Raw genomic sequence first — 12,738 nt, 5'->3', positions numbered from 1 at the left:
TGCTGAGCGATATTATACCTGAGGTCTGTGTATGGGGCGATGCTGAGCGATATTATACCTGAGGTCTGTGTATAGGGCCATGCTCAGCGATATTATACCTGAGGTCTGTGTATGGGGCAATACTGAGCGATATTATACCTGAGGTCTGTGTATAGGGCCATGCTGAGCGATATTATACCTGAGGTCTGTGTATGGGGCGATGCTGAGCGATATTATACCTGAGGTCTGTGTATGGGGGAATGCTGAGCGATATTATACCTGAGGTCTGTGTATGGGGCAATACTGAGCGATATTATACCTGAGGTCTGTGTATAGGGCCATGCTGAGCGATATTATACCTGAGGTCTGTGTATGGGGCGATGCTGAGCGATATTATACCTGAGGTCTGTGTATGGGGCGATGCTGAGCGATATTATACCTGAGGTCTGTGTATGGGGCGATGCTGAAAGAGCTGCACGGCAAATAGATGGGCAGCGAACATGGGCATGCTGAAAACTATTAAACAAGGGCATATATGTATAAATGTCTGTAGTTAAGATTTGGTACTGGCAGTCTTTTCTATGTTTCAGGTGCTGTGAGGTAATTTTACCTCAGAAGAGATGCTGTTGTTAAGCAAAGTTTAAGCTGTATGATTAGCAGGTACAGCTTGAAGCGGATTGGACGGTGCATCATTCCCTCCAAAGCCCTCAGCCAATCAGGGGGTTGGCTGAGGTGAAATAAAACCAGTGGTCAAAGCAGTCAGTGTCACTGTGAGGAGAACTCTCGGACAGACCTGAGCTGCTGTGTTAGCTGCTTTTGTGGCTCTCTCCTCTAATTTTTTCCCTTGGATTACTCTTTATATTCTTTGCTTAATTTATTTATTTACTTAATTTATTTCTTATTTATCTACTGATAATGGAACACCCTTTGAGAGAACTGTTATTGAGGGCTCAGGCACCGGACGGAGAACAAATTATTAGGGCATTGCTAGCTGCCTTACCTCCTCTGCCAGGAACTTCAGCTGGAACTCCAGCACAGATTAATTCTGCTCCATCAGCTGTACCTGTCTCTCAGCCTTTGAGTGTTTCTGGGATGGCTGCTCAACCTGGAGCTCCGCTGTCTTTGCCCCCTGCTGTGGGAACTGCTCAGCACCGGGCACCGGAGGGATCTGTCTCGAGCGGCTTCAGCTCCTGGCCGCTTGTCTTTCAGCCTCCTCTCATGTCATCGCTGAGCGGACCCCTGGATGTCGCCATGGAGAGCGGCTCTCAGCGCCAGGCTGCGGGGATTGTTCAGGATGGAGGCGGCTTGGCGCCCATCTCGGCCCAGCTTCAAGTTTCTGCAGGAGGCAGCGGTGGACCGGGCGCAGTATCTCGGCTAGGGCCCGCTGAACCGGAAGTGCGTCATCTGCCAGCACTATGCACTTCCGGTTCTAATCTGCCAGTACCTGCCGCTGAGGGAAGTAGAGGGAGGTCTCTTCGGCAGGCCAAAAGGAAGTCCAGGCCATATACTCCTCCCCCGGAACGCTCCCTCAGGCCTGCCCAACAAGCCAGGAAGAAAGGACAGCCTTCTAAGGGACCTGGAGCGCAGTCGGCGCAGAAGAAGGGATCTATGCCGGCAGGTCCTAGCCCACAGCTGCCTGCTGGGTGCTTCCCAGCGCAACCTGCTCTGAATGTGAGGTCAGTCGAGATGCAGCAAGAGGATGGAGCTGCGCAAAGAGAACCACTGCTGGTGAACCAACAGGCCCAGCAAGTGCCTGAGAGGGGAGATCAAATGCCGGGTGAGTACCTGGGTGTTCCCCAGCACTCCCAGTCTAATAGGCTGGATGAAATGTTTTACATGATGCAATCCATGTTGTATTTGTTTCAGAGAGGGGGAGGGGGGATTGCCTCTGGGTCACAGCAGAATATTATGCATACAGTATTGTCACCCCCCTTGCCTCTAGACTCATCAGGGATTAATCCATCTGTTTCTAGTTCTGCTGTACCTGTTAATGTTTGGTCACCTCCTTCTACCTTTGTTCGGTCTAATGTTAATGTTACTGCTTCTCAGCTTCCTTCTGTTGTTACACCTGTTGCTTCTACACCTGACCTTTCTTCTCAGCCTCAGTTTTCTTCTATGGCTGCTCCTCAGGTTAACGAGGTTAGGTCACCTGGTGTTGCAGAAACATGTTACAAGGAGGCATTAGCATGCGAGGTATCGCCTCTCGGTTTTCATTTACCGTTGTCTGTAAAAGAGAAGATTTGGCGATTAGAATATGTTGATTTGCTATCCCTTTTGCCTAATAACAAAGAATTTACTAAAGGGGATAAAAAAGATTTGGAAAGTGATAGGAGAAGGCCCATCGCACGAACATTCTCGAATTGGCTTAGGGCCTTCTTCATTTATTCCAGTATTTTATGTGAAAAGTTTCCGGCCTTGAGTGTGGGCTTATTACGCCATGCTGATATTGTTTTGGAAGCATATCAGAAATTTGGTTCTTTGAGCTGGTTTCTGTATGATGAGACGTATCGGCAGAAAATGACTGTTCATGCTAATTTGGGGTCAGAAAGATGTGGACCTCTGGTTGTCTTTGATGCTGCCGCAAAGATCTCAATCTCCTAGGCCGGCCTCCTCCGCTGGAGGGGTTACTTTGAGGAAAGGCGTTTGTTTTTCATTTAATGAAGGTCAATGCAAGTTTATTAATTGCAGATTCAGACACGAATGTTCTTTTTGTGCTGGTTCGCATTCATTAAGCAAATGTGTGAAGAAGTCTTCGGCTCCTCAGAACGCATATCCGGGTAGGGAGCCATTTCTTAAAGGGTCCGAGTCCAATTCGGCTACAAAGGTTAATTCCATGGCTAGAGAGGTATCCAGACCAGAACATAGCTAGCTTTTTATTTTATGGTTTTAGGGATGGTTTTTACATTCCTGCTTTTGAAGGTTCAGGTTGTGAATGGGTTAATAACCTTAAGTCTGTTTGTCAATTTCCAGAGGTTGTCGGTGCTAAAATTAGCAAGGAATTAGAGGCTGGCAGAATTGCTGGTCCGTTCGCTGAGCCCCCGTTTGTTAATTTTAGATTATCCCCTCTTGGCGTTGTTCCAAAAAAAGAGCCAGGTGAGTTTAGGATTATCCATCACCTATCATTTCCGAAAGGGGGCTCTTTGAATGACACCATTCCGGCGGATTGGTCGTCCGTGCGGTATGCTACTTTCGATCAGGCCATGGAATTGGTTAGAGGTTTTGGAGTTGGGGCCCTTATGGCCAAGACCGATATTAAATCGGCTTTCAGATTGCTTCCGATTGCTCCAATCGGATTTTCCTCGTTAGGTTTTCAGTTTGGGGGTAATTATTACTTTGACCGTTGTCTCCCTATGGGGTGCTCTTTGTCATGCATGTATTTCGAGCGTTTCTCTTCGTTTTTAGAGTGGGCGGTTGATTTTGAGCATGATATGGGAGGGGGAATAACTCATTATCTTGACGATTTCCTTTTTGTTGGAGGGAATGATAGTGATTTATGCATGTCTTTGTTATATTGTTTCACATGCTTAATGGACTTTTTTGGTGTTCCTCTTGCACCGGAAAAAACGGTTTTACCATGCACGGAGTTATGCTTCTTGGGCATCTGTATTGATACTGTGAAACAAGAATACAGGTTACCTACAGAAAAGGTAGTTGAAATGAGGGCCAAGATTAGTGTTTTGATTAAAAAGAAAAAGACGGTGGTTAAGGAAGTGCAGTCAGTATTGGGTTTATTGGCTTTCGCTACGCGAATTATGCCAATGGGTCGGGTTTTCTCACGGCGCTTAGCACTTTCGATCTCAGGTTTGAAGTCTCCTTCTCTTCATGTTAGATTGGGTGCGGAGGTGAAGCATGATCTGTTGGTCTGGGATAGGTTTTTGTGTGAATACAATGGTAGGACGTTTTGGCAGGATGAGTTTCAATCTGCACCGGAACTTCAGCTGTTTACGGACGCCGCTGGCTCCATAGGATTTGGAGCTTTCTGGGCTGGAAAATGGTGTGCGGATATTTGGCCTGTTTCTTGGTTAGAGGCGGGTGTCACCAAGTCCATAGTTTTATTGGAGCTATTTCCGGTCTTAGTATCTCTTGTTTTATGGGGTGAGAGTTTTCAGAACAAACGCATATTGTTACACACGGATAACAAAGGTGTGCTATTTGCAGTGAATTGTTTAACATCTAAATCAATTTTTGTGTTGCGGGTGTTGCGTCAGATTGTATTTTATTCTTTGAAGTATAACATCTGGTTGAAAGCTGTTTATTTGCCTGGAAAACAGAATGTAATAGCTGATTTTTTGTCACGACAAAAATTTCAGGAGTTTCGCCAGCTTGTGCCGGACGCAGAGAAGGATGGAGCTATATGTCCAGATCACTTATGGACGGTGATCTGGGATTGATCTCATCTATGGTTTCTAACTCCTTGTCGGGAAAGACTTGGAAAGATTACGTATCAGCATGGAATAAGTGGTGTATGTATTGTCAGGAGACCGCTGTCTCTGCTTTACAGGACGATTGTGACATAGTTTTGCGTTTTTTATGTTATGGAATGCAGTTGGGCTGGTCATATGGGTATATGTGTAAAACTCTGGCAGGTGTGTCATATTTTCGCAAACTCATGAACGCGCCTGCGATTAACAGCTACTTTATAGTGAAACAGTTTTTAAAAGGATACAAATCGGGTTGTAAGACAGTGGATGAGAGACGACCAATTAGCTTTAATTTGCTGGTGGGGATATTAGTGGTTTTAAAGGACATTTGCATGTCTGAGTATGAGTTTTTGCTTTTCCAGGCGGCTTTTTGTCTTGCCTTTTTTGCCGCGTTACGGATATCCGAACTGGTCGCTCATTCAAAGTCTTCACAGTCGCAATTTGAGGAGTCCCACATTCGGGTTTTTGAAGACAAAGTGGAAGTATTCGTGTGTCGTTCAAAAACGGATCAATCATCACGTGGCGTGTGGTTATCGCTGTTTTCTTTACCGGGCTCCTTTTTATGTCCAGTGTTGGTTCTTCGCTCATTTTTAGCGGTTCGTTTTTCGGCGATTTCTTTTTTGTGTCATGCGGATGGGACTCCTCTTACGAAATACCAATTTTCTGCCATCTTGAAGCGATGTTTGGTTAAATTGGGTCTGGGCAATGAGCGTTTTTCGACTCATTCGTTCCGGATAGGTGCTGCCACTGAAGCAGCTAGGATGGGGCTTAGTTCGGAGGTCATCAAGAGGTTGGGTAGATGGGAGTCCAGTCGTTTTATGTTATATGTTCGTCCACGTTTGTGTGTCTTCTGATATTCTTGTTTTTAAATTACAGGTAGGCAGAGGGTGACGGTGTGGCTATGCGGTCACTCCTTTGTTTATTGGGCGGGGAGGAGAGCATTAATTAGACCATACGGTGAGCACTTGGACTTATCGGGGTTTTCTATTCAAGTTATGTGGAAAGGGGTGCGTGGCCTCCAATGGAAAGGTTTGGTACCTATGATTAAAGAAGCTCTCTGTGTTGAGCCCCCTCCAGAAGTTTTAATAGTTCACTTGGGAGGTAATGATGTCGGTAAAATACGCACCTTACAGTTAATATTTGACATAAAGTCGGATTTCTCTACACTTCGGGAATTGTTGCCAGGGACAGTACTGGTATTTTCCGAAATCATTTCTAGACTGTGTTGGCTTCGGTCTCCGGAGCTTTCATATTTAGAGAAAATAAGAAAGAAAATAAACCGGCGTGTAAGTAAATTCATGGTCACGATACAAGGGTTTGCGTACAGACATCACGAGCTGGAAGGTGGAATTGTTGGGCTGTATCGTACGGATGGGGTACACCTGTCTGAAATTGGTTCAGATATACTTAACATGAACTTACAAGAGATGATTGAACAGGCCGTGGGGTTGGGGGGTGCCAGGCTTTAGGCCTGCCTTGTGGGGTATGGTGAAAGAAAAGAACTGGTGGTAGCGATCGAGTCGGGTCCACAGACCATCGATCGAGCTTGGTGTTGGTTAATTTATGTGTTTTCACTTGGAAATAAAGTTAGTTGGTTATTGAATTATTCAATAAAGTTGGTTTGTCTGTTACACCCCCTTTTTTCCCCCCCAATAAACAATGGCCGCGGCCTGTTAAACGCCTCTGGTGGTGTGTGTCTCATTTATTTAATAAGTGGTATAGTAAGTTTTATGCTTAATAATGTTGAATGCATTCCCATGAAAGAGCTGCACGGCAAATAGATGGGCAGCGAACATGGGCATGCTGAAAACTATTAAACAAGGGCATATATGTATAAATGTCTGTAGTTAAGATTTGGTACTGGCAGTCTTTTCTATGTTTCAGGTGCTGTGAGGTAATTTTACCTCAGAAGAGATGCTGTTGTTAAGCAAAGTTTAAGCTGTATGATTAGCAGGTACAGCTTGAAGCGGATTGGACGGTGCATCATTCCCTCCAAAGCCCTCAGCCAATCAGGGGGTTGGCTGAGGTGAAATAAAACCAGTGGTCAAAGCAGTCAGTGTCACTGTGAGGAGAACTCTCGGACAGACCTGAGCTGCTGCCCACCCACCCGTCCCTTAATTTCTGATTTGTCGCGGGCTTCCTTATTGGGGGGTATGGTGAAAGAAAAGAACTGGTGGTAGCGATCGAGTCGGGTCCACAGACCATCGATCGAGCTTGGTGTTGGTTAATTTATGTGTTTTCACTTGGAAATAAAGTTAGTTGGTTATTGAATTATTCAATAAAGTTGGTTTGTCTGTTACACCCCCTTTTTTCCCCCCCAATAAACAATGGCCGCGGCCTGTTAAACGCCTCTGGTGGTGTGTGTCTCATTTATTTAATAAGTGGTATAGTAAGTTTTATTCTTAATAATGTTGAATGCATTCCCATGAGCGATATTATACCTGAGGTCTGTGTATGGGGCGATACTGAGCGATATTATACCTGAGGTCTGTGTATGGGGCGATGTTGAGCGATATTATACCTGAGGTCTGTGTATGGGGCGATGCTGAGCGATATTATACCTGAGGTCTGTGTATGGGGCGATGCTGAGCGATATTATACCTGAGGTCTGTGTATGGGGCAATGCTGAACGATATTATACCTGAGGTCTGTGTATGGGGCAATACTGAGCGATATTATACCTGAGGTCTGTGTATGGGGCAATACTGAGCGATATTATACCTGAGGTCTGTGTATGGGGCGATGCTGAGCGATATTATACCTGAGGTCCGTGTATGGGGCGATGCTGAGCGATATTATACCTGAGGTCTGTGTATGGGGCCATGCTGAGCGATATTATACCTGAGGTCTGTGTATGGGGCGATGCTGAGCGATATTATACCTGAGGTCTGTGTATGGGGCAATACTGAGCGATATTATACCTGAGGTCTGTGTATGGGGCGATGCTGAGCGATATTATACCTGAGGTCTATGTATGCGGCAATGCTGATCGATATTATACCTGAGGTCTGTGTATGGGGCAATGCTGAACGATATTATACCTGAGGTCTGTGTATGGGGCAATACTGAGCGATATTATACCTGAGGTCTGTGTATGGGGCGATGCTGAGCGATATTATACCTGAGGTCTATGTATGCGGCAATGCTGATCGATATTATACCTGAGGTCTGTGTATGGGGCAATGCTGAGCGATATTATACCTGAGGTCTGTGTATGGGGCCATGCTGAGCGATATTATACCTGAGGTCTGTGTATGGGGCCATGCTGAGCGATATTATACCTGAGGTCTGTGTATGGGGCGATGCTGAGCGATATTATACCTGAGGTCTGTGTATGGGGCGATGCTGAGCGATATTATACCTGAGGTCTGTGTATGGGGCGGTGCTGAGCGATATTATACCTGAGGTCTGTGTATGGGGCGATGCTGAGCGATATTATACCTGAGGTCTGTGTACGGGGCAATGCTGAGCGATATTATACCTGAGGTCTGTGTACGGGGCAATACTGAGCGATATTATATCTGAGGTCTGTGTATGGGGCAATGCTGAGCGATATTATACCTGAGGTCTGTGTATGGGGCGATGCTGAGCGATAATATACCTGAGGTCTGTGTATAGGGCGATACTGAGCGATATATTATACCTGAGGTCTGTGTATGGGGCGATGCTGAGCGATATTATACCTGAGGTCTGTGTATGGGGCGATGCTGAGCGATATTATACCTGAGGTCTGTGTATGGGGCGATGCTGAGCGATATTATACCTGAGGTCTGTGTATGGGGCCATGCTGAGCGATATTATACCTGAGGTCTGTGTATGGGGTGATGCTGAGCGATATTATACCTGAGGTCTCTGTATGGGGCGATGCTGAGCGATATTATACCTGAGGTCTGTGTATAGGGCGATACTGAGCGATATTATACCTGAGGTCTGTGTATGGGGCGATGCTGAGCGATATTATACCTGAGGTCTCTGTATGGGGCAATACTGAGCGATATTATACCTGAGGTCTGTGTATGGGGCAATGCTGAGCGATATTATACCTGAGGTCTGTGTATGGGGCAATACTGAGCGATATTATACCTGAGGTCTGTGTATGGGGCAATACTGAGCGATATTATACCTGAGGTCTGTGTATGGGGCAATGCTGAGCGATATTATACCTGAGGTCTGTGTATGGGGCAATGCTGAGCGATATTATACCTGAGGTCTGTGTATAGGGCGATACTGAGCGATATTATACCTGAGGTCTGTGTATGGGGCGATGCTGAGCGATATTATACCTGAGGTCTGTGTATGGGGCGATGCTGAGCGATATTATACCTGAGGTCTGCGTATGGGGCGATGCTGAGCGATATTATACCTGAGGTCTGCGTATGGGGCGATGCTGAGCGATATTATACCTGAGGTCTGTGTATGGGGCGATGCTGAGCGATATTATACCTGAGGTCTGCGTATGGGGCGATGCTGAGCGATATTATACCTGAGGTCTGTGTATGGGGCAATGCTGAGCGATATTATACCTGAGGTCTGTGTATGGGGCAATGCTGAGCGATATTATACCTGAGGTCTGTGTATGGGGCAATGCTGAGCGATATTATACCTGAGGTCTGTGTATGGGGCGATGCTGAGCGATAATATACCTGAGGTCTGTGTATAGGGCGATACTGAGCGATATATTATACCTGAGGTCTGTGTATGGGGCAATGCTGAGTGATATTATACCTGAGGTCTGTGTATGGGGCAATACTGAGCGATATTATACCTGAGGTCTGTGTATGGGGCGATGCTGAGCGATATTATACCTGAGGTCCGTGTATGGGGCGATGCTGAGCGATATTATACCTGAGGTCTGTGTATGGGGCCATGCTGAGCGATATTATACCTGAGGTCTGTGTATGGGGCGATGCTGAGCGATATTATACCTGAGGTCTGTGTATGGGGCAATACTGAGCGATATTATACCTGAGGTCTGTGTATGGGGCGATGCTGAGCGATATTATACCTGAGGTCTATGTATGCGGCAAAGCTGAACGATATTATACCTGAGGTCTGTGTATGGGGCAATGCTGAACGATATTATACCTGAGGTCTGTGTATGGGGCAATACTGAGCGATATTATACCTGAGGTCTGTGTATGGGGCAATACTGAGCGATATTATACCTGAGGTCTGTGTATAGGGCCATGCTGAGCGATATTATACCTGAGGTCTGTGTATGGGGCGATGCTGAGCGATATTATACCTGAGGTCTGTGTACGGGGCAATGCTGAGCGATATTATACCTGAGGTCTGTGTACGGGGCAATGCTGAGCGATATTATATCTGAGGTCTGTGTATGGGGCAATGCTGAGCGATATTATACCTGAGGTCTGTGTATGGGGCGATGCTGAGCGATAATATACCTGAGGTCTGAGTATAGGGCGATACTGAGCGATATATTATACCTGAGGTCTGTGTATGGGGCGATGCTGAGCGATATTATACCTGAGGTCTGTGTATGGGGCGATGCTGAGCGATATTATACCTGAGGTCTGTGTATGGGGCGATGCTGAGCGATATTATACCTGAGGTCTGTGTATGGGGCCATGCTGAGCGATATTATACCTGAGGTCTGTGTATGGGGTGATGCTGAGCGATATTATACCTGAGGTCTCTGTATGGGGCGATGCTGAGCGATATTATACCTGAGGTCTGTGTATAGGGCGATACTGAGCGATATTATACCTGAGGTCTGTGTATGGGGCGATGCTGAGCGATATTATACCTGAGGTCTCTGTATGGGGCAATACTGAGCGATATTATACCTGAGGTCTGTGTATGGGGCAATACTGAGCGATATTATACCTGAGGTCTGTGTATGGGGCAATACTGAGCGATATTATACCTGAGGTCTGTGTATGGGGCAATACTGAGCGATATTATACCTGAGGTCTGTGTATGGGGCAATACTGAGCGATATTATACCTGAGGTCTGTGTATGGGGCAATGCTGAGCGATATTATACCTGAGGTCTGTGTATGGGGCAATCCTGAGTGATATTATACCTGAGGTCTGTGTATGGGGCAATACTGAGCGATATTATACCTGAGGTCTGTGTATGGGGCGATGCTGAGCGATATTATACCTGAGGTCTGTGTTTGGGGCGATGCTCAGCGATATTATACCTGAGGTCTGTGTATGGGGCGATGCTGAGCGATATTATACCTGAGGTCTGTGTATAGGGCGATACTGAGCGATATTATACCTGAGGTCTGTGTATGGGGCAATGCTGAGCGATATTATACCTGAGGTCTGTGTATGGGGCGATGCTGAGCGATATTATACCTGAGGTCTGTGTATGGGGCGATGCTGAGCGATATTATACCTGAGGTCTGTGTATGGGGCGATGCTGAGCGATATTATACCTGAGGTCTGTGTATGGGGCGATGCTGAGCGATATTATACCTGAGGTCTGTGTATGGGGCGATGCTGAGCGATATTATACCTGAGGTCTGTGTATGGGGCAATGCTGAGCGATATTATACCTGAAGTCTGTGTATGGGGCAATGCTGAGCGATATTATACCTGAGGTCTGTGTATGGGGCAATGCTGAGCGATATTATACCTGAGGTCTGTGTATGGGGCGATGCTGAGCGATAATATACCTGAGGTCTGTGTATAGGGCGATACTGAGCGATATATTATACCTGAGGTCTGTGTATGGGGCAATGCTGAGCGATATTATACCTGAGGTCTGTGTATGGGGCGATGCTGAGCGATATTATACCTGAGGTCTGTGTATGGGGCGATGCTGAGCGATATTATACCTGAGGTCTGTGTATGGGGCCATGCTGAGCGATATTATACCTCAGGTCTGTGTATGGGGTGATGCTGAGCGATATTATACCTGAGGTCTCTGTATGGGGCGATGCTGAGCGATATTATACCTGAGGTCTGTGTATAGGGCGATACTGAGCGATATTATACCTGAGGTCTGTGTATGGGGCGATGCTGAGCGATATTATACCTGAGGTCTCTGTATGGGGCAATACTGAGCGATATTATACCTGAGGTCTGTGTATGGGGCAATGCTGAGCGATATTATACCTGAGGTCTGTGTATGGGGCGATACTGAGCGATATTATACCTGAGGTCTGTGTATGGGGCGATGCTGAGCGATATTATACCTGAGGTCTCTGTATGGGGCAATACTGAGCGATATTATACCTGAGGTCTGTGTATGGGGCAATGCTGAGCGATATTATACCTGAGGTCTGTGTATGGGGCAATACTGAGCGATATTATACCTGAGGTCTGTGTATGGGGCAATACTGAGCGATATTATACCTGAGGTCTGTGTATGGGGCAATACTGAGCGATATTATACCTGAGGTCTGTGTATGGGGCAATGCTGAGCGATATTATACCTGAGGTCTGTGTATGGGGCAATGCTGAGCGATATTATACCTGAGGTCTGTGTATGGGGCGATGCTGAGCGATAATATACCTGAGGTCTGTGTATAGGGCGATACTGAGCGATATATTATACCTGTGGTCTGTGTATGGGGCAATGCTGAGCGATATTATACCTGAGGTCTGTGTATGGGGCGATGCTGAGCGATATTATACCTGAGGTCTGTGTATGGGGCGATGCTGAGCGATATTATACCTGAGGTCTGTGTATGGGGCCATGCTGAGCGATATTATACCTGAGGTCTGTGTATGGGGTGATGCTGAGCGTAATTATACCTGAGGTCTCTGTATGGGGCGATGCTGAGCGATATTATACCTGAGGTCTGTGTATAGGGCGATACTGAGCGATATTATACCTGAGGTCTGTGTATGGGGCGATGCTGAGCGATATTATACCTGAGGTCTCTGTATGGGGCAATACTGAGCGATATTATACCTGAGGTTTGTGTATGGGGCAATGCTGAGCGATATTATACCTGAGGTCTGTGTATGGGGCGATACTAATCGATATTATACCTGAGGTCTGTGTATGGGGCGATGCTGAGCGATATTATACCTGAGGTCTCTGTATGGGGCAATACTGAGCGATATTATACCTGAGGTCTGTGTATGGGGCAATGCTGAGCGATATTATACCTGAGGTCTGTGTATGGGGCAATACTGAGCGATATTATACCGGAGGTCTGTGTATGGGGCAATACTGAGCGATATTATACCTGAGGTCTGTGTATGGGGCAATACTGAGCGATATTATACCTGAGGTCTGTGTATGGGGCAATGCTGAGCGATATTATACCTGAGGTCTGTGTATGGGGCAATCCTGAGCGATATTATACCTGAGGTCTGTGTATGGGGCAATACTGAGCGATATTATACCTGAGGT

The 12,738-nt window shown here is 46.4% G+C and overlaps 1 protein-coding gene across 1 annotated transcript; it reads left to right on the top strand.

Annotated features, from left to right (window-relative positions):
• Positions 1–760: 760 nt before the first annotated feature.
• LOC137531625 (uncharacterized) lies at positions 761–6,779 on the top strand. The gene is made up of 2 exons (XM_068251564.1): positions 761–1,756; positions 5,277–6,779. Exons 1-2 carry the CDS (start codon positions 895–897, stop codon positions 5,867–5,869), a joined length of 1,455 nt encoding a protein of 484 aa, XP_068107665.1. The 5' UTR covers positions 761–894; the 3' UTR covers positions 5,870–6,779.
• The last annotated feature ends 5,959 nt before the right edge of the window (positions 6,780–12,738 follow it).

Source organism: Hyperolius riggenbachi, chromosome 9, assembly GCF_040937935.1.
Source record: "Hyperolius riggenbachi isolate aHypRig1 chromosome 9, aHypRig1.pri, whole genome shotgun sequence".
NCBI classification, from domain to species: domain Eukaryota; kingdom Metazoa; phylum Chordata; class Amphibia; order Anura; family Hyperoliidae; genus Hyperolius; species Hyperolius riggenbachi.
This window is presented reverse-complemented; position numbering and strand designations above follow the sequence as displayed.

What these genes read in the sequence shown, in the direction of transcription:
- LOC137531625 (XM_068251564.1), top strand. Translation starts at nt 895, where the DNA reads ATGGAACACCCTTTGAGAGAACTGTTATTGAGGGCTCAGGCACCGGAC. An exon ending in GAGGGGAGATCAAATGCCGG is followed by an intron (nt 1,757 to 5,276) that starts GTGAGTACCTGG and finishes TTTAAATTACAG; the next exon opens with GTAGGCAGAGGGTGACGGTG.